The sequence below is a fragment of the Diaporthe amygdali genome (assembly GCF_026229845.1).
Source record: "Diaporthe amygdali strain CAA958 chromosome Unknown NODE_5_length_1802954_cov_64_987939, whole genome shotgun sequence".
Lineage (NCBI taxonomy): Eukaryota > Fungi > Ascomycota > Sordariomycetes > Diaporthales > Diaporthaceae > Diaporthe > Diaporthe amygdali.
Window position 1 is genome coordinate 1,714,656 of NW_026517025.1, and position 26,163 is coordinate 1,740,818.

Genomic DNA, 26,163 nt, shown 5'->3' on the forward strand with positions numbered 1-26,163 from the left:
AGGGAAAGACACGCCACTTTTGGCATGATTTTATTTCCTGTCGAGGAATGATGGTGGTAAACTCGCTCCGTTACCAGTTCTCAAGTTGCTTCTGAGGGCAGAGATTTCTGTGGCTTATTGACTGGTGTCATTTGTGTATTGTCAGCAATGCCCCGGCGTGACCAATGGGAGGCGAGACCCTATTGTCGAGCAAATATTCGCAGCCCTGTGTATAAACATGCAAAGAGTCTCGCCCAATGAGGATAGTTGACGAGCCTTCAAAAAAGTGTTTCCCTTGGATAGTGGACCCTGAGTTTCGTGCTAAACGAGCTACGAATCTTGTCGTGCCCATGAGAAAAGGGTCTCGAAACTGATCAAAGCCTGTGGAACATCTTAGAATTCAAGAGTAAATGGGTAGTCGTTGAATCACTGGCGGCCATTTCACCGAACACTGCCTATTATTGAAAGTAATATAAACATGTGCATTCTGTCCAATAATCTAATACTCAATGCTACCAGTACCACCCACTGCTCTTCTCCATCTTGGCGATAGAACTTTGATACATTGAATGAATGCTCTACTGAGCTCGGATTTCAAAGTTTGAGCAGGCTTCATCGTGGCCCGTCGCAACCAATGGATAGGATGGGTGCACCAAGATGCCCCCATCATCTTCCAGTCTTCTTAGCTGGACTGTACAAGAGCCAACACTTCATGGGGCTCGAGCCTCTTTAGTATGTACGAGCGTTGACCATATGTGCCTGAGCCCGCAGCTGCTCCAGCATTGCCGGTCGAAAATTCATGTAAGCTCATTGTTCGGTCTTTTCGTTGCATCTTTCCAGGTAGCCACGCTAACGGGAGGCATTAAACCCGGAGACGTTCGAGAGGATAAGGGCGAATGACTGCCCCTTTACCCTTACTGGAGTAAAGTTCGGTGACATGGTTGTACTACCCGTTCTACAATGGAAGCGTACACTACAGAAGGTCTAAATTCAATTCAGTCAGCCAACAAATGGATCAGTCTTAGTACGTAAAGGATATGTCCAAGATCTCCGGACGTGCAGTCCGGCATAGCCCTGTCACTCATGTGGAAGCCGGTTGGAGCGGGGTTGGTCTGGGTTCCCCTTATCGCCATGACATCAAACCTCTAGCTTCACAATTTGACCCACGCTCGGCATCAAAAGTGGGTTCACGGGAAGGGGGGTTCGAACGGTTCAGCAGTCCGTATCATCAAGATGAAGAAAGCAACACATACAGAATTTGAACGATTTGACGACCAAGGCAAATTATCATCAGACAAGAAAATGGCTCCCCCAAAGCGCAAAGCGTTCATCAATGTTGACCTAGGAGAAGGATACGGCAACTTCAAATGCGGCCCAGATGAGGAGCTTATACCGATGATTGACCATGCCAACATCGCATGTGGTTTTCAGTGAGTCCCAAATTTTGCATTACGAGAATTTTCAACGTAGAAAATGCTGACATACTTCTCAGTGCCGGGTGAGTTGACGTGCTTCGCTTGCAAGATCAGAATTAGAGCGGCGCGTCTAATATTGTGTTTCCAGTGATCCTCTACACATGCTCGAGTCTGTACGTCTGTGCAAACATCACGGAGTCAAGGTAGGCGCTCATCCGGGCCTCCCGGATGTCCAAGGGTTCGGTCGCCGGGAGATGAAGCTCACCCCGGAAGAGCACACGGCCAATATCATCTACCAAGTCGGAGCGCTCAAGGCCTTCCTCGACGCCGAGGGCATGGAGCTGAACCATGTCAAGCCCCATGGCATTCTCTATGGCATGATGTGCCGCGATCCAGAGGTCTGCCGCGCCGTCTGGGCTGGCGTGCCCCCGGGTATCAAAGTGTTTGGTCTGGCTGGGACGCATATGGAAAAGGTTGCCAACGAGATGGGCATAGAATTCGTAGCCGAGTTCTACGGGGACGTCAAGTACACTGCCGAGGGGTCACTGGTGATCGACCGGAAGAAGAAGCCATGGAACGTTGAGGATGTGAAGAAGCACGTACGGCAGCAGGTTGAAGAGTCGGCGGTAACGGCTGTGACCGGTGAGGTGGTTCAGTTGCCAACGAAAGACTACCCCGTGTCCTTGTGTTGCCATTCGGATTCGCCGGGTTGCGTGGAGATTGTCCAGGCCGCTCGTCAGGTGGTAGATGAGTACAATAAGGCCAACGATTTCGCGTAGAGAGTGTGACGGCAGTCTCCAGAACCTGAATCAAAGCACTACGTGTTCTTCTCTCTGTGGGGATCCCGTAAGTCGTGCCTATGCCTCTATTACCAGTGCTGTCCATCTTCCGCTAGCATTATTCTCACTCTCGCGGTCGGCTTCCAAAGTTCGAGCATGACCATGATAGGGTCCCCTGATAGATGCACGCTGCCCAGATGGCTTCCATTGGGTCCCATCATGGAAAATAGGGTTTGATGGCTCGGTCATCCCCACCAACCCTGAATATAAATGGTACGAGAGATAAAGCTAATGTGGGGCATTATTTGGATTAAGCGTTAAACTCAGGAACGCTGACACGGCTCCTCTACGATAACAGTTGTTGCCCAGCGGCTTGTCTATTCAAATCTTCCCCGCCTCCATAGATATGGTAGCTCTATCTCTTATCTGTGCCACTCGTTCTCGTCGGTTAGAGCTTCCAGTTGTGGCAATGAAGCTGTCTCAGGGTGATGACGCAGCTAGGTCCTTGGGTTCATCCGAGCTCGTTGCTGCGGGGAAACTCCCAGATTCGATTGCAGATAGGCTTACCCCTTCGACCGAACTTTCGTGACCCACACCAGGCGGTATATCATAGGATGTAGTCATGTGGTGATGAAGGAGGAACTCGTTCATGAATACTGGAACCTGGCTGCCAGATGCTACACACATACAATTAGATTGCGAAAATGGAACACCTCAAAACACTCCTAATTGCGAACAGAGGGGAGATAGCATGCCGTATTATCAAGACAGCCAGGCAAGTTCATAACTCTCCGTAACTTTATGTCATGTCGCATCTTTCCTCGAAATGACTGACACGACCTTATCAGACGCCTGAGCATCAAGACTGTAGCTATCTACACCGAGCCAGATTCAGCATCAGAACACGTTGCTGAAGCAGACGTTTCCCTGCTCCTTGATGGTGACGCTTCGAGAGCCTATCTCGACGGTGATCAGATCGTACAAAGAGCAAGAAATGCTGGCGCACAAGCTATCATTCCCGGGTATGGATTTCTGTCTGAGAATGCCGACTTCGCTCGCTCCGTCGCTGCGGCAGGGCTGGACTTTGTCGGCCCTAGTCCAGAAAGTATCGAGCAGTTCGGGCTGAAACACATGGCGCGAGAGCTGGCATTGGCTGCTGACGTGCCTGTCGTTCCGGGCACGAAGGGACTGCTGATGAATGTCAACGACGCCGCGAAGGCAGCAGAGGGGCTTGGATATCCTGTGATGCTCAAGTCCACAGCCGGCGGCGGCGGGATGGGCTTGCAGACTTGCGCAGACGAAAGCGAGCTGAGAAAGGCATTTCAGACGGTGAAATCCCGTGGAGAGGCTCTCTTCAAGAATGCGGGCGTGTTTCTGGAAAAATACTACCCTGCTGCTCACCATATCGAGGTGCAAGTCTTTGGCAATGGCCAGGGCAAGGTTGCGACGCTTGGTGAAAGGGAGTGTAGTATCCAGCGCAGGCATCAAAAGGTGATCGAAGAATGTCCCAGCCCCTTCGTGGCGCAGAAGAGGCCTGACTTACGAAAACAACTCTGTGCTGCTGCCACGTCGCTAGCAGAGTCTATTAAGTATTCTAGTGCAGGAACTCTTGAATTCCTGGTTGATGATGAGAGCGGTGCTTTCTTCTTCCTGGAGATGAACACCAGATTGCAGGTGGAGCACGGGGTAACGGAGATGGCCTATGGAGTTGACCTCGTGGAGCTGATGCTTCGCCAGGCAGACGCGCAACTGGCAGGCAAAGGAGGGCTGGAAGTAACTGAGCTGGAAGACCTCTCGAGATCGTGTCAAGAGCCAAAGGGGCATGCGATCGAAGTGCGAGTCTACGCTGAGAATCCGGCCAGAGAATACGCCCCTTCTCCGGGACTCTTGCAGCAGGTCACCTTCCATGAGCTCCCAGGAACACGTATTGACAGCTGGGTTCGAGCCGGACTCACCGTCAGTCCTAATTATGGTGAGTCGGTTGAATGGGTTCCACGTACTCAATTGTTGACAATGCCTACCAGATCCGTTACTGGCAAAAGTGCTTCATCTTTCACAAAGCAGATCGCAAACTGTCGAGGAGCTTACGACAGTGCTCTCAAGGTCATCCATTTGTGGACCCCCTACCAATCTCGATTTTCTACTTGCAATTCTGAACTCTCCAGAGTTCAAGTCTGGCAACACTATTACACAGTTCCTCTCTACCTTTGTGTTCCGTCCTTCGGCCATCGACGTGCTAGCTGGAGGCTCCTACACTCTCGTCGAAGACTATCCAGGCCGGCCAACTATCGGCAGAGGCTTTGGACATGGCGGACCAATGGATCCAATGTCATTTCAAATTGCTAACGCTCTTGTTGGCAATCCTCTTGGAATGGAAGGCCTGGAAATCACACTAACTGGACCAGATCTCAAATTCTTGGCGGATGCTATCGTGTCTCTCACTGGTGCAGCCATCTCCGCCACACTCGATGGCAAGGAGTTCCCTATGTGGCGTCGCATGAGGATATCTGCAGGACAGCGCCTGACTATCGGGAAGACCCTGTCTAATGCGGGATGCAGGTCTTACTTGGCAGTGTACGGGGGCTTTCTGAATGTTGCAGAGTGGTTTGGATCCAAGGCGACGGTACCACTGACACTGGTCGGTGGTTATCAGGGTCGTCCGATAGCGAAAGTCAGTCATATTCTGTTTGTGCTTCAATATTCTTACAGCCTTCTATTGGCCATGAGAACTGACGTACAAATCTTTGAAGGGAGACATTCTTCGTATCGTGGACGAACTTCCTCCAGATCCAGAAACAACTTGGGCAATACCCGCGAGCATTTTGCCAAAACATCAGGAGCATTGGGTTCTGCATGTCATGCATGGACCGTACTGTGAGGAATACATTTCTCCCGAGGATATTGACATGTTCTACAATACAGATTGGGAGGTCTCCCACAATGCTGCTCGAGGCGGCATCCGACTCACTGGGCCTCGGCCCAAATGGGCCAGGCGGTCGGGGGGAGAAGGCGGCTCGCACCCCAGCAATGTCATTGAGTACGGCTACCCTATAGGAGGCATTAACTTTACTGGGGACGAACCAGTTATCTTCCCAAATGATTGTCCCGATTTCGGGGGCTTTGTCTGTCCTTTCACTGTTGTAAAGGCGGACTACTGGAAAGTGGGCCAGCTGCGCGCCGGGAACACGGTCAAATTCGTTGCCGTGTCCTTGGAAGACGCTCTCTGGTCCCGGAAAGCAAACGAGGCATACGTAGACAACATTGTCAATTGGCTGGCTTCTGGCTCGTTCGAGACGGTGCAAAGCCTTAACGCCACGCCAATCTTAGAGGCGGCTGCATCGGTACAGCCGGCAGTCATCAAGCTCTCTGAAGCAACACCCAGCAGACCACGCACCGCCTACCGCCAGGGGGGAGATGACTATTTGCTAGTGGATTATGGTGAGTCGATAGGACACAGAGATTCCAAAACCCTTCCACTTCAATAGTTAACCTCTTGTTCTATAGGACATGGCTCTTTTGATATCAATCACAAATGTCGCATCACAGCACTCAAGCACAAGCTTGAAGCTAGCACTGGGCCCATCCGCTTCTCCCCTACTGGCGAGGGCATTTATAACACGGTTTGTATCGGAAATTCCATGATGATCTACTACAACGGATTGGCCATTCCCCAGTCCCAGTTACTCAACTATCTTGTCGGTCTCGAAGACGACCTTGGCGATCTGAGCTCCATCACGATGCCGAATCGCACATTCAAGTTGCCCCTGACCTTCACGCATCCCCGGCTGGACCAATCCATCGAGCGGTACATGGCGAACCAGAGGCCGTATGCAAGTTACCTGCCAGACAACTTCAAATTCGTCGCCGAGAACAATGGTATAACTCCAGAGGAGTTCCGCAAGCTATGGCTCACGGCCGAGTTTGTATGTATAGGACTTGGATTCTTCATGGCCCTCCCCTTGGGCCTGCCTGCCGACCCGCGTCACCGCCTCATCAGCCCCAAGATGAACCCATCCAGGACGTTTACCCCCGAAGGAACAGTGTCCTGGGGTGGATCGTGCCTTGCCATTTACCCAGTTGACTCCCCCGGCGGATATATGCTCAATGGCCTGACCCTTCCTTCCTGTGATAAGCTTGGTTATAAGAAGGGCTTTTCCCAAGACCGGCCCTGGTTGTATGAGGATATGGATGTTATTACTTTTTACGAAGCAAGCCAAGAAGAGTACGACCGTGAGATAGCCTTATTTAGGAGCGGAAGGTATGAGTTCAAAGTCGAATCCACGACCTTTGACATGAAACGACACAATGAGCTGCTGAAGAGTACCAAAGATGAGGTTTTGGTTATTAAAAAGAAACAAGAAGAGGCTCAAGAGAGAATGGTGAATCTTGAAAAAGAGCTACTGGCTAAGTGGGACGAGGAGAAGAAAGCTAGTGGTGTGTCCATGGAAAGCATTCAAAGCTTGCTGGATGGTGAGTAGAACCCTGTGCGACTTTCTCGAGTTCAGTACGTGCTAACCGTCAGCCTAGATCCAAATATTGAAACTATTGAAGCACCTGTGAACGCAAATGTGTGGAAGGTGCTAGTAGAAGAAGGCCAGGTACTTGAAAAGGGCCAAACCGTCACAATCCTGGAGGCTATGAAAATGGAGATCAATGTTGTCGTTGATGATCGTCTCGTGGGCTCAAAGATTGAGAAGTTACTGATCCAGCCAAATGATATAGTCCAAAGTGGAAAGCCTCTTGTGCTGGTTAGGACTGTATGCTGAAGGACATAGCTTTTCCCATTCTGCATGAAAATACTGGAAACAAGGATCAACGCCAGATATATTAATCGATGTTTGTAAATCTTTCGCAAGACACACCTGTGAGAATCTGCTACAGTGCCCAGCAACACAGTTGGGATCGAGTCGAGCGCTGAGTCTATTTCTACTATAACCTGTTGAAACAATAGCCATGCCAATCAGTCTCGTCGCTGTCTTTGGATTATTACTGTTGATACGCGGCTTGTACAAGGAATGCTTGTCATACAACGCGCCAGTGCTGCAGTGCTCAAAACTCAGGTCTCTTTAGTATGAGATCAATGTGCGAAACTCAGAGACTTCGACCTCTACTGAAGAATAATCCAAAAGGGTCAACATCGTTTGTGCCCATCTACGTTATCGAAGCATGGAGCTGAACAGATCCAACCGGGACGTGATTGCAATGCTTGGTGACCGTGGACCGCAATCAGTGAATCGTGCGCCTAAAGAAGTGAGGCCAAGCCACTTCTTCCCGAAAAGGTCCCGTATAAAAAGGGAAGGAGTCTTGCATACCGTTATTCTATGACGAGATAACTTTTAAGACTACCGGACTACAACTTCATCTGGTCGAGAGGTCTGTTCACAAAACTGTGATTATTTGCTATTGAAGGAGGTAAATGATATTTGGACTTGGCTTCTAAAATTCTTATTTACATTGTACACTCCTATTATTTGTTTTCTCTTTCTCCTTGTCCGTCTAATATTTCTAATGGCTATCCTATAAGCCTGATTACCGATCTTGCAGCATGGTGCACATTAGCTATGGGACTTGCCTCTCGGTCATATTGGTTGCATTATGAAATTTCTTTACTACCGCAGCGATAGCTTCTTACACGGATATTTCGTTCTCACAACGCCCTTCAAACCTGAACACGAAGATTGCAAGCAGGGGTGCAGATTGTATAGTTGCAAAATGAGCACACGGGATTACGGAAATCGTACCTCACCGACTACAGCTAGTGGACATACCATTCAAGTTGTTACAGCGGTAATGTTATTACTTAAGGGACTAAAGAAAATGCGCGTCTTTAACTATTAGACCTGAGCTTCTAGACAAGCTTCCACAGACTTTCAATTTCTATGTATCCAATTCTTTACCCAAGCCTTTATCATCTGGCTAATCAACCTGTCTAATTCCTTTACTTATTATCGTTGTTTCGATAGAGGAATTGAAACTTGTATTTGTAATAAACCACTTTAGTTGAGAGTCACATCTCCAACAACCGGCCTGTGATCGCTAATCTTTACCCCATTCACAAAGTTGTCTAGAGTTTTATACCCGTTCACAGAGAACGCATTTGCACCCTCAGGGCCGATCCAAATATAGTCGATGCGCGACGAAAACTCGTCACTGAACCCTGTATAGGTGGCTGTCTCCCCACTGCGTTGACCTGATGATGCAAGCGAGTATAAGTCTTGAACGTACTTCTCACCCACGAGGGTCTTGTATGCCGCATCACCGTCCCCGGCATTGAAGTCTCCGGTCAGTGTAACAGGCAGGTTAGGACCGTATTGAGCGTCAACGGCCTTGACCAAATCCACAGCTACACCTATCTGATTGGTTCTAGCCTCACCGCTGGCATTGTCCAGGTGCGTGTTTGCGTGGATGAATCTCCTCCCGGTTGCCGTGTGCTTGAACACAGCGATGGTCACAATGCGGTTGCTGCCCGAGTTCCAGCTCTTAGATGGCGTGTCTGGTGTCAGAGAAAGCCACTTCGTCTCCGAATACTCCACTTCGAAAACATCCTTGCGGTAGATGATAGGGTTGAATTCTCCTTTTTTTTCTCCATCATCACGACCTACGCCTATGCTTGCCCAGTCGGAGCCGAATGAAGTCATTATGTCGGACAATTGGTTGTCAAGTGTCTCCTGCAGACCGATCACAGCAACATTCGAGACCTCAGAGGTTGTATTAACTGTAGACCCAGGGATTAGCTCCAAGGTCAATAAACAGGTGATCATTCATATACTTACACAGAGTGCCAATGACACCAGGTGCGCGACAGAGGGTCTGATCGCTGACGCATGTCAATCCCAACCAACCCCGTTCAACATCGGCAATGCTGAGGTCGGTATTATCATAGCGAATGTTGAATGAAACGACTCGGAGCGGCTGCTGAGCGTATACGTGAGCAGCGCCGAGCAACAGGCAAGCATATATCTTTGAAATCATGTTTGTTCTAGAGAAGGGCAAAAGAGTGAAAAACGTTGAAAATCAAACGAGCGTGACAGTTTTTAGAAAAAGGATATTGTCAAGCAAAGGATGGATTGCAGAGACACATGCCTCACTTATACATCTAAATGGCCACACGAAGTCAGTTGTATCGCTTATGGATTTCCATCTTGAAAGCTTGGTAGATCGACCAAGCCAAGCATTGTTGTCCTATATTTACAATATTGCCTTGGCCTCGAATATTGCCTTCGCGCGCGACCTTTGAGACAGACAAGTGAAATTTGGTCCACATGCCGGCCTTGTTCAATTTCAATAAACAAGAAACAGCCTAACCAACAATGACTGAGTCAGGTAGCAGAGTGCAGATCCAGATCCTTGTACTCACAGCGCCCTGTTCAATGCTTCAACGGCGAGCACCGCCCCCAATCGTGGTTGACAACTGACTCGGTCGTTCTTGGCAGGGCGGGACTAGAATAGATCAGATAGTTCGCATGTTAATCTCTAAATTAATGTAAAAGAACAGAAAAGACACCATCGGACCAATATAGCAACTTATGCCCACAAGACAAGTTCGAATATCGCAAGTAAAATGTCAATTCTGATAATTTATAGTCATAATGGCAGGGCTGGAAAGCTTGGGACTTTTGATACGAGACTAGGCAAAACAGTCCTTGACTTTGAATAAAATACCACCCCATCGATGCCTGCAGATTGGGCTGCTTAGGTCTGAACCAAACACCTAACGAGAAATGTTGAAGAGAGGAATATTGACCAGGGCCAATTTAGTTGTCAAAATCACTATACAAAAGCTGTTGCGAAAGCCCATCACCTGGGCCAGTCAGACCCAGTAAATAAATTGTATTGGCTAGGCACTGGCTAGGGTCTTACAAACAGTTCTAATAGTGCACATCAGTAGTTTTCACATCAGTCAAGTGTTGCAGCTTTTGGTAGCTGCCGTTCGCCATGGTAATCAATTTTTGGAAAGTAAAGCGTAGTCATTTGAGCTCGAGCTAGAAAATCAAGCAAAGGTGGCAGGTGAAAGTATTAAAGCATCAAGGACATCGACTTTTTCATCGGTGCATTTGAATATCTTCCCAGGCCAAACCATTGCGCAGACCCTTCGAGGGAAGGCACTGTTTCTTTTGAAGGCCCTGGAAAAGGTGATGCATTCCCTGCTATACTGATTTCCAAAGTTTCGGCGATGTTTCCAGCGGCAACCCGCCGATCCACGGCGGTCCTGGTGCTGGCCAGCGATAAGAACTGCTGGCAGGAATCCTTATTCATTGCCGAGTTGAAAAAATTTCTCGATTGTCTCGATTTGAGGGATGAACTTGGGTTTCACTTTCTAGGCCAGAGTAGGGGCGGCGGTGCGTAGATTTCTACGATGCCTACCGAACTCTCTCCAATTGGATACCATTCCTCCTGAATTGAATGCATCCTGCTATTCCTAACCCAAACGTCTGGTAGCCCACAAGCACTGGATCTCCAGTGTTCGGTGCCATCTTCGTTGCCAGTCGCCCACGGGGATTGCAGCGGCTGGTGCTGGCAAGCGGACTGATCACCAAAGAACTCTGAATGCGCAGCATGAGGATACGGACGGGTGAGCTGCCATCAGATGTTATCAAAGTCATGGAGAAACACGAGATAAAAAGTGATTATGACAGTCCAGCTTACCAAGACACGCAGATGGTCTTCAACAAACACTTGTTTGCCGCGAGGAGCCACTGCTTCCCGAGCTGATGCCGGCGTTCAAGAATTTGCATGATGCCAAGACAGTCTATGGGACTATGCACCCTGTTGCCTTTCCCCGTGTACGTCGCCTCCCCTTAGCCCTGTCTCTTGCTATGGCTCTTGCAAGCACCCAAAATATCGAACCGGCTTCCTTCTAGAGCTTCCGTGAGAGGTCTCTGAATAATTTGATATAGACTACCTTAATCTATCTAGCAAATATCTCTGCCAACCATGAGCCCCTTCACGCCGCCTCTATTTGGACCCATTGTCTCACGCCGTTGCTTATCCCAGGCTCGACCCATCCACTCATGTCCCTATCGATTCAATCTTCGGCTGGACAAGCAGTCCGAAGCTGCCCAAGATTATCACACCAACTCCCATCTATAACGGAGAGTATAATACATCGCATGATATAGCTCAGCAGCCACTCTCTGGCCTTGTTCCTCATGTGCGCTGGGGTAATTTTCCCAGAGCAGGCCATGTGTGCCATGTCCAGGGATTTGGACTTAGGGAAAGGGTCTTGAGAGTCGCTGGAGATTTCCTTACACAGGGCTGGAATGCTAATGACTTATTTCAGGAAGGTGGGAAGTGAGAGACTTAGTATCCATTGCAGCACTTTCTGCAGTCACAAATAATATCTTTCAATTTAACTTTCAAAAAACGTCGAGCAAAACTTCGCACGCAATGGGTGACTCTACTTGTAGAAACAGATATCATCTTTATGGGTTTACGTCAGCTCGGTCTGACAGACACTGAGTAGTGCATGTCCCATCCAAATTGACGTCTCGTGCTACGCCAGATCTAAAGTGGCAGACCGCATTTGTACACTTATCGTAATTTGACTGGGCTGCCAGGTTCAAGCCGCCCGCCTGAAGCCTGCTAGCGGAGTATCCCCACCTGACCCAGTACTGGCCACCGCTTATGGTCAAGCACAAGGAGCGCGGATCGGTCCAAAGTTGGTAGTTCGCATTTGAATTTAGAAAGACTGAGTAGCAGTGAGCAGTTAGGGGGCGATGGATCATTGCTACCATCACAAAGCCGCGTGGTACTCTCACATCAGCGCTGGGGCTGTTCTCATTCTGTCTTGCGGGTGGTATGGGGGAGATCGAAGCTTCCAAGGTCTTATTTGGCCGGAGACTTTTCAGAACAGTTTTGAGGGATATTACAGATTGCGCACTTGTTGAAGTCTGTCTCCTCTACGTTAAATAGGGCGAGGCCCTCTTATCTGCTCTCGATGGGCGTATCGTGGATGAAGCGACCGACAAGGATCAAGTAGAAGCTGAGTCTTGAAACACAATCTTTCGGAATGCACAATGAATCAGAATGACATATGAAAAGAATTCTAGTAAAAAGATCGAGTTAATCAAGGATCACCGATGTGTGCGGCTCAGTAGCAGTTTATCTAGATTTTATATATGTTATAGCATGGAATATTCTATGGTTTAACCTATCCTGCTTGTTGTTTTCACCTTTCGATGGCAGTCTCATGATGGCTCAATACAGAGTGCGGTTGACATGCCGAGAAATGATTCCAAAGCTGTGCGACGTCGTCAGCATGCTATGGCATAGTCGCATCTTCTAAAATGTAATAATTTTCCCACTAACATTCGTCAGAGAGACAGACTTCGTTGGCCCCGTGATCTTACTAGTACATTTAAGATTAGAGCTCAATATTTGGAGTTGTTTATGCGCAAGCTATTTCTCGGCATCGGCTAATATGCTGCATTTGCTCCCGAACAAAAGTTCGTCGGTTGGCTAATTAATTGCATTTTCAGGTCGAGGAAATTTCTCTCCTCCAGCCGTGCCTTTCAAAGCGGCTATATCTGTTCTAGTGACAGACTGGACGAGCTGTTGATTTATGTTCGCGTGAGAAACGTTATCTCACCAGGTGTATTAAGAAAATAGAACTAACCACTGTTAAAATATATAATCATTATAGTTCGCCACGAGTAACGTAGCAAAGTTTTGTCGAATTTAATGACGAATGTATTCGACAAATGGTATCCCTGAGCAGGCACTATCAAGGTCCTATAAATCGAATTCTAATTCCAAAAAGTCTAATCTAATACAGAACTATAGTACAAAAAAACACAACCTAACAAGGTGAAGAAGCGTAAAGTCTATGTGCGAGCCTATATTCATTCTGTTCCTGGTGGTGCCAGCACGGGCCCGTTGAAACCAGCACCAGATCGAGCCAATCTTCCAGCTTCCTTCCCCAGGACGATCTTTGACCTTGCCGATTCGAGATATCCGAAAAGCTACCGTGATGCGTCGTTCTCTGTCAAGGAGCTTAAGGAAGACTGGAACACTCAGCCTCGCTCTTGTTCAGCTCACCAATGACGGCAGTCTCGCAGGCGACAAAGCCAGTAATCTCAAGGATGGTCGCCACGCCGGCAGTGGCGACTTCGGTGGCGAGGGCAGCGGTTCCACACAAGGCAATCTCACCCACTGCAGTGGTGACTGCGCCGGTCTGGCATTGAGAGCAAGCTGTACTGCAGTTCGTGCTTGAAAGCTTGCGGCCACGGCCTCCGCCTACTTCGATCTGCTCCATAGAGGAGGTCCTGGCGTCGCGCAGGATCGAATTGACCCTGTCCAAATTGGCCTGTCTGGCAGTGATATCCTGAGGGGCAGCCATAGCCAGGCCGGAGACAGAGGCAATAGAGAGGATGATGTTGCTGAACTGCATATTGAAAGTTTTGAGGGTTGGATAAAAGGAGATCTTGGATATGTGTCTTTTGAAAATGTAGAGAGTGGTGATTTGGTGACAGATTGAAAGTTGGAAGAGTTTGGTGTGATGTTCCTGACTGTTGGTGTAGTGATTGTTGTTGTTGTTGTTGTTCTGTTGATGATGATGATGGTGTTGATGGTGGGTGAATTAGTAGTTCTGAACGCGGGGAATCATCTCCTTTTATCTTTGAAGCGCCTAACATGATGAAAATGAGATGTCTATATGAATAGCTTATTGTCTATATCTATCCAACAGGTAAGAACAATCCAGAAATTGTGGTGACTCCGGCTCTACACCGTTTCCAGCACAGGTTGCGATGCGGGATGAAGTTGAGGCTCAGTTTAGATAGAGCCCAGAAATGCCAAGGTTGAATACACAGCCGCGCGCGTGCCCGAAAGACGCAGGGCTAGACTGTTGCACGCTACGCTCTCTTGGCATTTGTCCTGAGCTGCCTATTTTCAGGAAACAAGCGTAGAGTCGGCAGCCCCGAGTTTTGGACGGCCGAAACACTAGCCTGCTGTCCCATGATTTAGTCTAGTTATTCTGTTCATCCGAACCTCTGTAGCTCACGATCTCTCGGCAGTTCAATGATTTAGTTTTCCCACTCCACTTTCAAAGCACGTCAACTCTGTAAGCAGTTTAGTCTAGCTTATTAGAATAGGTGCTCAGAATTGGTTCATATGCCTTGGCTTGTCACGATGTCTTGGGACCTCGCTTTCGTTCCACTCGAGGGTACATTGCTTATATTCTAGGTCCAGTTTCAATAATAAAATCAGTTCGCCAGTACCCAACTATATGCCTTGGCTTGTTGCAGGCTTTCTTTTGCGCCCGTGTCGTCTATTTAGGCCGCCTTCTAATATATTACCGCAGTTTCAGTTATACTTGACTCCCTTTGGCCTTGCAAACTGACTGAATCTGTTTCCCACACGGTGGATATTACACCGCGCAACCCTCTGAGTATTATCGAAGATGCCATGGCCACTAAATGATACAATCTGAGACTGAGCATATTTCGATTATCATATCCCACTGTATTCCCATGTCTTCAGTGAAAGCTGGGATTTCAAAGAATGGTAGTCCATTATCAATGACTCAAAATCCAAGAAGAAATAAAATAAACACGCGTTCGTGAAGATTCATAGGCTAATAGACAGGATTTTGAAGTGGAATCACGTATTCGAATGCAGCTCAGCCAAGAAACGTGACGATTGTTATTTTCTCAGGGGCCATGCCAGGTTCATGAGCGCTAGTAGAAATTCAAAATCTTTCGCCTTAAACCCATGCTTGTATACAAATGCCTGACGATCAATCGATCCTCAATCGATCCTCAGTGTCCATAATCATAGACACCTATCGTCAAGCGAACTTATGGCATCACGCAAAAAGCACGAATGATGGCAACTCACCTCTCTTTCAGACCACAACTCATTGAGCTGCTAGTGCAGCGATCTCTAAAAGCTACTGGTATCTCGAGTCCTCTGTCCAACCATGTGTGACAAGTCAGTGCCAGTCTGTCACGAGCCACAAGGCGTCCTTGATCCAGGTCTCGCAGTGGATTCGCCATTGCAACCTTGGAATTTGGGGCCCAGGCACAAGTTACCCGACTTCCGAAGGGTTATGATCGATATTACTCGTCCATTATGTGTCGTTACGTCTGGGACTCGTAAAAAATAAGTTGACCAGCATTTAGACAAATGCTGCCGCCGAGACATTCAAAGGAGGCTCGGGCCTTGACCCATACTGTGCTTGAGCCTGGGAATTAAAAGTAAATTGCCACCCGCCTTCGAGCCCTGTCAGGTTTTGTTGATCCATTACAAGTGCAGGAACGTAGTATTTGGGAAGATCCTGTCCTGGGATAGCATTGTCGTCTGACATGAGTGGCAACCACTATATACGAGTCTCGACTTGGCACAGGATTCGAAACCGACTGGATAACTGGACCTACCGATATAGGACTCACAACGTCTGATCACACGAGCAACAAGATATGCAACTATATCACTTCGTACCGCTCCGAGACGATCCAGAGCAATGACAAGACGAAGATTGACCCTGAATACAGCACCCGGGTTTCACAGACCCATCGCGATACATCAAGCTTCTTGAAGCTTTCCCAAGACTCCTCGGCTGTCGCCCATCGTTGCTTGAACAGCATCTAGCGTGGTAAGACTGATCTAGCCCAAGTGCTCATCCTGGCTAAACACTCAGGCCCCACTGTTTTCTCCGTGTTCTTCAAGGTGGTTCGAAAAGTACGATCGCCCAACCCTCGGAGGACTTTGCAAAGCCAGTATTGTTCGGGTGTGAGAATTTGTGTGACCCCCGCCTTTTCGAGGCCCAAATTTGCGCCGCCAAGCCTGCCAAGCTGGCAGAGCAGTGAGATGTCGCTCCGAAGTAATTAAGTGCAGTAACCAAGGTGGGTACAGCAACTTAGCATCGCGGCTAAATAACATATAGCTGCTTATCTGGCGGGTGAACCACGAAGCACCCCAGTCTGCGCACGGCATATAGCCTCGAGGTACGCTGTGGCACCATAGTAACTGATCACAATCTGGCCGATATTGTTGCCGCCCCAGAGTCTCGTCAACCCGCCTCGGGCTATACCCGAGAGAGATGATGGTCAGATGAGAGCCTCCGAGGTGCTGCATATGATGGATCAGTTGAACTACAGACGACGCTGTTGGCGTCCTTTTGCGTTGAAAATGGAAAGGGTTCTAGATGAGCTCATATCGAGACAATCAATGCCAGGGCAAGGCCCGGGAACTATAAAGATGTAGCGATTCCGGGCTACTTTTTCCTTTTACCAGGGCTGATTGCTCGACTTGCTTCAACAAAGCGCTTGACCGACAAGATATTCAGTAATTCTGCTCACTACCGTCAATATGTCGAGATCCGCTCTTGCGCTTCTATCGTTGCTGGCAGCGGCTAAAGCCCAGCAGGTGGGGACTCAGCAGACCGAGACTCACCCAAAGATCACTTGGTCCAAGTGCACAGGGTCGGGTGGAAGCTGCACTTCGACCAATGCTGAAGTTGTCATTGACTCCAACTGGCGCTGGCTCCACTCCACGAGCGGAACCGACAACTGCTACGATGGTAACAAGTATGTTTCGAGCCCCGACAGACGCACGAGTTGACCTATCCTCCGTACCTATCTTCAGTAGAACTGACATATCACTCTGAATCATTTAGATGGACGTCTGTCTGCAGCACAGGCGACGCTTGTGCCCAGAAGTGCGCGCTCGAGGGCGCGGACTACAGTGGTACCTACGGCGCGTCGACGAGCGGAAACGCGCTGACCCTCAAGTTCTTGACCAAGCACCAGTACGGAACCAACATCGGGTCCCGATTCTACCTCATGGCTGGAACAAGCTCGTCCAAGTATCAGATGTTCACATTGATGGGCAACGAATTCGCCTTCGATGTCGACCTGTCTACTGTTGAGTGCGGTCTCAATGCCGCGCTTTACTTCGTGGCTATGGACGAGGTAAGAAGACGCTGGACTGCCTGATCGCTACTAACGCAAATGAACTGACGCCTCTCAGGATGGCGGTATGTCCAAGTTCTCCAACAACAAGGCTGGCGCGAAGTACGGTGTCGGCTATTGTGATGCCCAATGCGCTCGCGACCTGAAGTTTGTTGGTGGCAAGGTGAGTTTCCAATTTTCTGGCTATTTTGATTCCCATACAGCCTGATGAATTGGAACTTACACGACCTGATAGGCCAACGTGGAGGGCTGGGCTCCCTCGACAAACGATGCCAACGCAGGTGTCGGACCTTACGGCGGTTGCTGTGCCGAGATTGATGTCTGGTATGTCACGATCCCGAACCAGGTCTCCAAACAGACCTCGTTCCATGACTAACCTAACTTTGCATTTCAGGGAGAGCAACTCTCACTCATACGCACTGACGCCTCACCCGTGCACTGACAACTCATATCACGTCTGCGAGAAAGATACCTGCGGCGGCACATACTCTGAGGATCGCTTTGCTGGAAACTGCGATGCCAACGGCTGCGATTACAACCCCTACAGAATGGGAAACAAGGACTTCTACGGAAAGGGAAAGACAGTTGACACCAGCAAGAAATTCACGTTAGTACCGCACACCCCGTCCTATGAGCAGCTCACGTGAACCTCTACTGCGGCTGCATTCTTGATTCTGATGATTGTGTTATAGCGTTGTGACCCGCTTCGAGCAGAACAAGGTTTCCCAGTTTTTCGTTCAAGACGGCAAGACTATCCAGATCCCAGCTCCAACGGATACTGTGAGTATATCTTCCTCAGATTCTGAAAGTCGAAAGACCAAGGCGTGGTGTGGTGATGAGTCCTGTCAGACTGTTCCCAGGCTAACAACAATGCAGAGCATCTCATCCAGCAGCAACATCACCCCCGAGTTCTGCACAAACCAGTTCAAGGCTTTCGGCGACCGCGACCGCTTTTCAGAGGTCGGCGGGTTCCCCCAGCTCAACCAGGCTCTGCAGAAGCCCATGGTCCTGGTAATGTCTATCTGGGACGATGTAAGCACTGTTCCATTCCAATTCCATCCCACCTCGCGCAGAGATGGCTTCTCCCATATGCAGAGATAAGAATGATGACTGACAGACTACGGAATAGCACTACGCCAACATGCTCTGGCTGGACTCCAGCTACCCACCCGAGAAGGCTGGAACCCCCGGCGGCGACCGTGGCGACTGCCCTCAGTCGTCCGGTGTACCATCTGATGTCGAATCCCAATACGCCAGCGCGTAAGTTTCCTCTAAATACCTATAGACGATTTCCTACCAAGGTGCTGACAAATTATCAACAGTCAGGTGGTCTGGTCGAACATTCGGTTCGGCCCTGTGGGATCGACTGTCAAGGTTTAAAGAACAGATTTCGTTGACTGAAATACTGGATCTTACTTTGACGATTCGTTTCTCCCTGGTCATGGCTCTGATGACTCCAACTCTATACAATGGCATCTTGTGTCAGCCAGGCGGTGGTTCCTTTCAGAAGAATCATCATTATTTTTGTACATATCCGTCTGTCGTGTTGGTTAACGGGGTTTCCTCTCCCATGGTACTTCTCTTTGCGGGCTTTGCAAGAGCCAAGACTAGAAACCCACTACTAGATGCAATGCGATAGCATGTCATGAAGAAGTATGGCGTGTATATCAAGATACTTTCACATGAGACACCTTGACCGTTTACGGAATGGGCAATCGATTGACTTTGAGCAGACTAGGGCAGAAGAGCGTGGAGAAAAGGTCGTTGTTGGTATTTATACAGCAGAACTTGTCATTTTGTGGTACATGATACGGCAAAAGATCCCCATGTGTGGCATGCGGCTCCGTGTCGCATGCCCACAGCGAAGGAAAACCGCAATATTCGCCGTGATATGCACAGGACCCCTAGTGTGATACCTTCTATACTTTCGTAAACAGAGCATCCTCGAGCGTTTCAACAGCCTCGCGCTTGTCCATATAGCGGCACTGCGCATACGGGTTGTCGCAATTGATGCAGCAGCGCTTGGCGGGCCACTCGGCGTTGTCCTCGTTCCGGCGCTTTGTACCACAGGTTATTCCACCGGTAACCCTTACCACTGCAATTGCCGCAAGGGTTCATGCAGTTGATGCAACAGCGTTTCTCATTACCAAAAATGGCGTCTCCTTCGGTCTTGACGGCTTCACGCTTATCGTTGGGGTTGCAGGTGGCGTAGGGGTTGTCGCAGTTGATACAGCAGCGCTTGCTTAGCCAGCGGAACTAAATGCCGTCATTAGAATACTTTACTGTCCAGGTTATTAGAGTCCTAATGCAAAGTTCCTACATCATCTTGGTCGCGGGCTTGGAGGTTGGTAGAAGTAGACTCCGTGGGGTTAGCCAAGGCGGCAGTCAAGGCCATGAGGCCGAGAAGAGCGGCAGAGAAGAACTTCATTATTGCAATTTGGACTGTTGGTGAACACAAGAGTCGTTTGGCCTGATTCGAAGTCTTTGGAATTGGAATGGAACTATCTATTTGTACTTCTGACAACTCCAATGTTCGACACCTGGGGAGATTCCGGATGCGATGGGACCAGCGAAGCTGCTGTATTACTGCTGCCCCGGTTATTGATGCATCTCTAACTAATAAGAATATCTTAGCCTCATGGCTAGGCATTCCATTTGTAAGATGTGAGCCCACTGATGGATCAGATAAGATTAGCATGTGCCGATGTCGGTAGACCTGCTTTTGAAACATGTTCGGATCCGAATGTGGCGGTAACATTGTTACGGAGGAGGACTAAAGATCCACCGATTTCGCTCTCCGCAATGTCGTCGAGAGCAAGTGGTTCTAAGCATTATGCTCGTATTTACGCAAGACGAGGTCGGGCCCACGGTTGTGGCCGCGGTCGATCAAGCAGGCCCCAGAATTCTGAATCATGAGCTCGTGGGCTTAAAGGCTTTTCTTTGCTGATTTTCGGAAAGAGATCGAACACGAATGTGACGATATCAATTTGTAGAGACTGTAAGCACATAGAGCGTGTGCTCGTACGTACCTAGAGGATTGTAGGCCTGGTGCCATGCCGCCTCCGTGGCCGAATTTCTGTGATGGATTCTGACACCCCTACACTACTTTGTAGGGGCTAGCAAGACTTTGCGATAGATCCACTTGTAAAAGCTGATGGCTTCTGGGATCTGCCCCATCAGCCTATCGAGGGATGCTGCAAAAGCTCGTATTCAAGCCCGATTCATGACGTGGAGTGCTGGCTTTGGACTGACGGTAAGGTGGATTGCCTTGTCAATACTCATCAAATAGACATGGTCCTCCGTGGAGGCCACCGCCATGATGTCGTTTGCGGTCTTGCCTTCACCTTGGGATGCTTGAAAGCGCGAGCAGAGGAGGTCGTGAAGGGTAAAGTACACAGTTTCCACCGGACAGCAGGGATGAGGCCGTTGTATTCGCGACATGGATGCGAGTCCTGGACACGGGTAAGGTGTATTTCGAAAGCCCGTACTTGCCTCTTGGTCCACTCTATCCAACGTCATATGTCACGACAAAGCTCGAGGACCAAGTGTTCACACATGTCAAACGGTTGTTCTCCAGCCCTGTATTGTAACATGGCGACGATCGGACCGAGAAAGGGAATGGTCGACTGAATTGCTTTCCGTGCCTTGACGTCTTGGGTGGGGCTTAACAGTATCTGGAGCCCCACAAACAGGTACCGGTAGCAAATACGTAGCCTCGAGTGCGATAGCGATAGCGGACAGCATTATGATTAACCTGCAACAAGGGCTGGGTTCTGAACTGCGGTACTTGCCGAAACCTGCTGTAAGAAATGGTGACCAAGAAGACCTGTGATTGCAAGTAGGACCTCTGAGCGAGCGAGTGGAGCAGAGTGGCGGCAACCAACTACACCAAATCCACTTAGTGTTATTGAGTACGTGGATTGAAGCCAACTACATCAATTACAATGAAAGAAAGTTTCCGTCCCTGCATTCCATTGAACTGTCCAGTGGATGCAAATGAGGAGGTTTGAATGGATCATGGCGGAGGGTAAGAAGGGAATATTTCAACTTTTGTCTCCCCTTTCCTTTGCCTCTTTATCTGATTGATGAAGTGACAGGAACAGGGCCTTCTCCGCCGAATCCAGACCGGGAATTTCATTTATATCCATGAGATTGAAATGAATTACACTAAGACTTTATTAAATCAGCTCAATTACACTGACGGTCGCTGAATTTCCATTGCATTGCACTGAAAAGTTCAGTGGATGGGTTTGAATTGTTCGAGACTGTGTAGGGGTGGTGTCCAGGTCCTCACCTCGCATTCAGGCTGTGGGCGAAGTTGCGCAGTGCAGCTTCTGACTGCAACGACACATAAATTCAGCCAGTCTAGCGACTGATGTCCATACTTGTTATATACTCAGAGTGACTGTATTGGTCATAGCTGCCGATTGAGTATTCGCAGTTTTCCACCCATGAGGAGTTATGCCCACAAATCAAACAGGCTGAAAGTACGAGATTTTGTGCATATCTCAGTTGGAACAAAAGGCGGCTTTCTTATTTAAATTCACCCATCAGATTGAAGAACGCAGAGGCGCCTCTTCAAGTTGGCATCGTATTGCTTGCTTCGCCCAGTTGCCTCCCATGATGCTTGGAAATTATATTGAGTTCTTTCCTGCTAACTTCCCATCTCACTTCCTACATAGCGCACACCGTGACATCTTAAGCGGTTTTTAATATACATTTCTTTAGCCGCAAGATTAAAATGCTCGCGCTCGTCCCCTCGCCTTAGGTGGACACAATGCCAGTGAACAAACAGCGTGGGAAATTGCAAATTATACTTTAGATATCGAATGTATATGAGCTTTAGTATTCCAGTCCATGTCCGAATTTGAAAACTGGGTCTTCAGTGTCGAAGGGAACATCTTCGAAATTCTTCTCAACTGCCTCCATTGACCTGGGAAGGTCGAATGGAAGCTTTCCTTCCGGACGGCTGTTGCCAAACACAACATCCAAAAATGCTTCTGGACCACTGCCATAACTACCAAGGAGGGCGGCTGCTTGCTCAGAGATCTCGGGGATCACAGCTGGACGATCTAGCTTCACATCTACGATGCTGGGCACGGCCGAATAAATGGCTGCCTGTCGTTCCTGCTCTGTCAAGTTGAATGCTAGGGAGCCGGCGTGGTATCTGGCCTCAAATCCTCCAGGCCGAGGCTCGAAGGGCGCATTGTATCTCAACAAAGCATAGTCGGCTTCTTCAGGGGTCGATACAACAGTGAGGTTCCTGGCTTCTAGGTACGTTGAGTTAAAGCCCTCGATGTAGAAGCTCGCTTTGGCGGCGTCTTTGATCGGGAGGATGTTGTCCCGGTTTGTGAGCAGGGTATATGCTCGGCGCTGGGCATCGTTTCCTAGCTGGACAAAGTCTGCGTTTCCGACAATACGTTGAGCCGCCGCAGGATCAACATACGGATTCTCGAAGAGCCCGAGAACGAACTTCTCCCGCAATAGGCGACGAATAGAATTGTCAAGACGCTCTTCCAAAACGAGTCCTTTTTCAACAGCCTGCACGATCAACTCTGTTCGGTTCTCGCCCCCGAACTGGTCACATCCTGCGTCCAGGATCCTCACGACACGTTCGATCTCGGTGGTGTTCTCCAGGCCCCAAGCTCGTGCAGGCATATCTTGGCCCAGAATATTGGTATCGGTGATTAACCCCCAATCTGTTACAACGATACCGCCAAATCCAAGCTCTTCCCGAAGGAGACCGGTGACGATTTGCCGGTTGAAGGAAAACCCAACTGGATCATACTGAGTGCCGATCGGCCTCGAGTAGTACGGCATCATCTGCCTGGCTCCGGCAGCAATAGCGGCTTTGAAAGGTATGAGGTGGTGTTCGAAATTGTCTCCAGGGTATGTCTGATTCTTTCCATACGTGAAATGAGAGTCCTCGCCATTCTCCATTGGACCGCCACCAGGAAAATGTTTCGTAACAGTGGTTACAGAGCGAGAACCAAACTCGTCTCCTTGGAAGCCTTTGATATACTCTACAAGGAGCTCACTCGTAAGTGCTGCATCCTCTCCCCAAGTGCCGCCAATGCGCGCCCATCGTGGCTCCGTCGATAGGTCAACCTGAGGATGTAACGCCGACCGTAGGCCCACAGCCAAGTACTCTTCGCGAGCTGTCTCAGCGAACTTCCTGACCAAGTCCACATCTCTAATGGCGGCAAGACCCAAGCTCTCAGGCCACTGCGAGAATGTCCCGGCTTCGAACCCAGTCCCAATGTTGTCTGTGAATGAGTGGCGCGGATCGGAGGACAGCGTGATCGGTATGCCAAGGCGCCCGCTGATGGCCCGTCGCTGAGCCTCATTCACGTACTCGGCCACTTTTGAGGCATTCAGAATATTGCCAACCAGATTAAAATGAGATATTAAATTTTGGGTGATCAGGATATCGGATGCGCTACCTTGCACGAACGTATAGTTGGCAGGCATGTTAAGTTGCGTATGGAATAGTTGACCGGCTTTCTCCTCCAGAGTCATCCGCTTGAGGAGGTCTTCCACCCGCTCGTCAACAGGGAATGAGGCATTCTGGTAGATAATGGGGAGATCATCAGTTTGGCGAGGTCCCAGACGGCGTCCATTGTGGGGAGTTGTTGACGACGACAAGCAGCCCACTGCTAGGGCAGCGGCAAGGAGCAGTTGAATGTGCCTGTACATTGCCATGGTAGTCTGTGATGGTGAGATACTCTGCTCAGATAGTTCAACTGGACTGAGTGTCAGCGGGATTATATATAATGCCAATCCAACCAAGCGGAGACGAGGTCACACCATTTTTTCGTAGTTACACGCAGGTTTGTCTCTTCAAAAATGTGAGGAATCAGCAGTGCAAGCTCAAGAAGTTCCGAACAATAACCGGTAGCGTGAGCCGGGAAGAGGCTATTACGAAGTTCTTGGACAGACACACGAGATGCCAAGCACAATACCGGAATTTCCGTTAGGCGTCGAGATCCCGCTTGTGGCCAGAGTAGTAATGGCATCGCGATACATGTACCGAAATCACGGTGAAAGAATTGCCGAATCCTAGAAGCCAAGCATTTTCGTCACCGCCAAGAACGGAGTCCCGCACATGAAGCCAGTGGTGGTGATACCAAAGCCCATTATTGAGGTGAGCTCATGTTGCCAAGCGCCGACGTTGTGGGGGAGGTGGAGAGAATCTGGGGAAGATGATGGGGTAGAGCCGAGATATGGCCGGTCAAAGAAAATATCAACCGGTCACGAGCAAGGCGGTCTTGGCTCTTTCTCACTGCCCAAGTCTGATGGTATTCTGATGTCAATCAGCTGTCACTGAACATAGACAGAAGCGACACTACGCGGGCGAAGTCCTTTGAAATGGGGGTTTCAATGTCGAGGAGGCAGAGTTTTTAAGTGCATGTGCAGCTAGAATATCACTCGATCAGATATTATCTCTCCAGATTACCTCGGCGCACGAGTGGAATTCCCGGTGTTTTCTTCTGGCGGTGTTACGGGTTTGCTGCATCTTTACTCGATGGCGCATTTGGCCCAGCGCGTTTTGAACCGCGTCCACAATTTCAGTCGCTTGAATGCCCGAACACCATGAGTGGCCATTCGTAAGCATGGTTGTACTTGAAAGCTCCAATTGAGGGACGAAGAGATCGGGACAGTTTGCAATACCAGGAGATAGGTCAAGGCATGTAAACATGTCATGGAACTTTTTCGCGTCGCATGGCATAGTAGTCAAGTATGATACCAAAATAATGTGTTCATTGGGTCAAGGAAGACTGCAGGCACTCGAAAAGTTATCTTGTGGAAGTGTACTTTATATTTAAGGTGATTCGACCGCCCTCCCCATGCCGGATCCGGGGGGCTCCGGCTGCTCAGCTGTGGACTGTTGCTTGGGCAATACAGTTATTCGCAAACGAGAAAATCGGATTGCAACCCCAATGATCTGCAGGGGTTCAGGGTTGGAAAATGACAGTGGCTAGACCCTCCCAGGCGCGTCGACGACCCACGCCCTGGTCAGGCAAGCTAGAATGCATCATCCCGGAGACAACCAAGAAAAACTTGGCTTTGCTTGGCACTCGATCGCCAAGCCGTCAACCAGTCTTTCGATCTGCGCAGTTCAGTGTGGAGTGATAGATATCAAAACAATTTCCTACTCATCAAGCAAAAACGTTACCTGGATGATATGATTCGAGCGATCGACATTTTCATATTCAAAACGACGAATCATTGTTTCATCAATGCGAAACAAACCGAAGACGTCACAGCACACACCGAATCTGCCGACCCCCCACCGATTCGTCAGCACCGAGGGATGACCTCCTCACGCAGCCATCCAATCTGAGTGGCCTTTTTCTTTGAAGCTTCAAAGAGTCTTCGTACCTGCCGACCTACCCGACAGCGCTCGTCATTGGCGGGGAATTCTCAACGCAGTGGACAGATAATTGACCCATTTAAGGGGCTGAAACATCACACTGCCGTCTCCATAACCTCGTAGATACGAGTGGGGGATGGAAACAAGATACACTCAGACATCTGCCATCGCAGCGCCTGCAATGTTGGGAGTCGATGTCGGCAGGCCGAAATATTTGGGATGGCAACCAAAAAAAGAAAAAATTAGAAATCTAGAATTGTTAAATTGAACCTTTTTGTAGATTCAAGTAAGCGGCTGCCCAATGAATGTATTTCAACAGCAAGTACTCGGGATGCAGCAAACATCTCTATCATCCCATGTCGAAGGATACTGGGTCAATAGCATAAGTCCTAATTTGGAAATTCGGAAAGAGTCTGGAGTCCAAATCCAAGTGTCGTGTTGAATAATGTCTCAATTAAGGGGCCTCACATACGTACGTGGTGTGCGTCCATATTCCCTGCCTCTCCATCAAAGGCCGGCGCTGGGCTGTGTCTCTGGACCATCCCTGCACTTGCAGGACATCTTCCCTGACTAGGCAAATTCGATAGAATCCGCCAATACTCAAGCCTGTGGACTGTTGTCCGTGGTTCCACTATAGTTATGCTTCAAATACGTGTGCCCCTCTCGATCAGAAGCTGTTGTCGTTGCTTGAATACTCTACTCTT

The 26,163-nt window shown here is 49.1% G+C and overlaps 9 protein-coding genes across 9 annotated transcripts; 3 read left to right on the forward strand and 6 right to left on the reverse strand.

Moving 5' to 3' along the window:
• Positions 1 to 1,212: 1,212 nt before the first annotated feature.
• On the forward strand, positions 1,213 to 2,173 carry J7T55_015702 (lactam utilization protein; the record flags this gene model as incomplete). Its single annotated transcript, XM_053139959.1, has 3 exons — positions 1,213 to 1,409; positions 1,472 to 1,477; positions 1,543 to 2,173. 3 exons carry the CDS (start codon positions 1,213 to 1,215, stop codon positions 2,171 to 2,173), a joined length of 834 nt encoding a protein of 277 aa, XP_052997420.1.
• A 704-nt stretch (positions 2,174 to 2,877) lies between these two features.
• Positions 2,878 to 6,939, forward strand: J7T55_015703 (uncharacterized protein; the record flags this gene model as incomplete). Its single annotated transcript, XM_053139960.1, has 6 exons — positions 2,878 to 2,966; positions 3,022 to 4,145; positions 4,198 to 4,844; positions 4,924 to 5,611; positions 5,720 to 6,643; positions 6,701 to 6,939. 6 exons carry the CDS (start codon positions 2,878 to 2,880, stop codon positions 6,937 to 6,939), a joined length of 3,711 nt encoding a protein of 1,236 aa, XP_052997421.1.
• Positions 6,940 to 8,169: 1,230 nt separating this feature from the next.
• On the reverse strand, positions 8,170 to 9,145 carry J7T55_015704 (endonuclease exonuclease phosphatase; the record flags this gene model as incomplete). Its single annotated transcript, XM_053139961.1, has 2 exons — positions 8,170 to 8,888; positions 8,947 to 9,145. 2 exons carry the CDS (start codon positions 9,143 to 9,145, stop codon positions 8,170 to 8,172), a joined length of 918 nt encoding a protein of 305 aa, XP_052997422.1.
• A 1,388-nt stretch (positions 9,146 to 10,533) lies between these two features.
• Positions 10,534 to 10,908, reverse strand: J7T55_015705 (L-hypothetical protein amidase; the record flags this gene model as incomplete). Its single annotated transcript, XM_053139962.1, has 2 exons — positions 10,534 to 10,750; positions 10,820 to 10,908. 2 exons carry the CDS (start codon positions 10,906 to 10,908, stop codon positions 10,534 to 10,536), a joined length of 306 nt encoding a protein of 101 aa, XP_052997423.1.
• Positions 10,909 to 13,166: 2,258 nt separating this feature from the next.
• Positions 13,167 to 13,562, reverse strand: J7T55_015706 (uncharacterized protein; the record flags this gene model as incomplete). Its single annotated transcript, XM_053139963.1, has 1 exon — positions 13,167 to 13,562. One exon carries the CDS (start codon positions 13,560 to 13,562, stop codon positions 13,167 to 13,169), a length of 396 nt encoding a protein of 131 aa, XP_052997424.1.
• A 2,921-nt stretch (positions 13,563 to 16,483) lies between these two features.
• On the forward strand, positions 16,484 to 18,465 carry J7T55_015707 (glycosylhydrolase family 7-4; the record flags this gene model as incomplete). Its single annotated transcript, XM_053139964.1, has 9 exons — positions 16,484 to 16,701; positions 16,791 to 17,085; positions 17,144 to 17,248; positions 17,321 to 17,409; positions 17,480 to 17,692; positions 17,778 to 17,865; positions 17,962 to 18,117; positions 18,215 to 18,345; positions 18,408 to 18,465. 9 exons carry the CDS (start codon positions 16,484 to 16,486, stop codon positions 18,463 to 18,465), a joined length of 1,353 nt encoding a protein of 450 aa, XP_052997425.1.
• Positions 18,466 to 19,004: 539 nt separating this feature from the next.
• Positions 19,005 to 19,513, reverse strand: J7T55_015708 (uncharacterized protein; the record flags this gene model as incomplete). The annotated part of the gene is made up of 3 exons (XM_053139965.1): positions 19,005 to 19,180; positions 19,233 to 19,341; positions 19,406 to 19,513. 3 exons carry the CDS (start codon positions 19,511 to 19,513, stop codon positions 19,005 to 19,007), a joined length of 393 nt encoding a protein of 130 aa, XP_052997426.1.
• Positions 19,514 to 20,295: 782 nt separating this feature from the next.
• Positions 20,296 to 20,829, reverse strand: J7T55_015709 (uncharacterized protein; the record flags this gene model as incomplete). The annotated part of the gene is made up of 3 exons (XM_053139967.1): positions 20,296 to 20,438; positions 20,491 to 20,590; positions 20,776 to 20,829. 3 exons carry the CDS (start codon positions 20,827 to 20,829, stop codon positions 20,296 to 20,298), a joined length of 297 nt encoding a protein of 98 aa, XP_052997427.1.
• A 1,098-nt stretch (positions 20,830 to 21,927) lies between these two features.
• J7T55_015710 (periplasmic beta-glucosidase beta-xylosidase) lies at positions 21,928 to 23,787 on the reverse strand (the record flags this gene model as incomplete). The annotated part of the gene is made up of 1 exon (XM_053139968.1): positions 21,928 to 23,787. The coding sequence occupies one exon, from the start codon at positions 23,785 to 23,787 to the stop codon at positions 21,928 to 21,930; it is 1,860 nt and encodes a 619-aa protein (XP_052997428.1).
• Between the last annotated feature and the right edge of the window lie 2,376 nt (positions 23,788 to 26,163).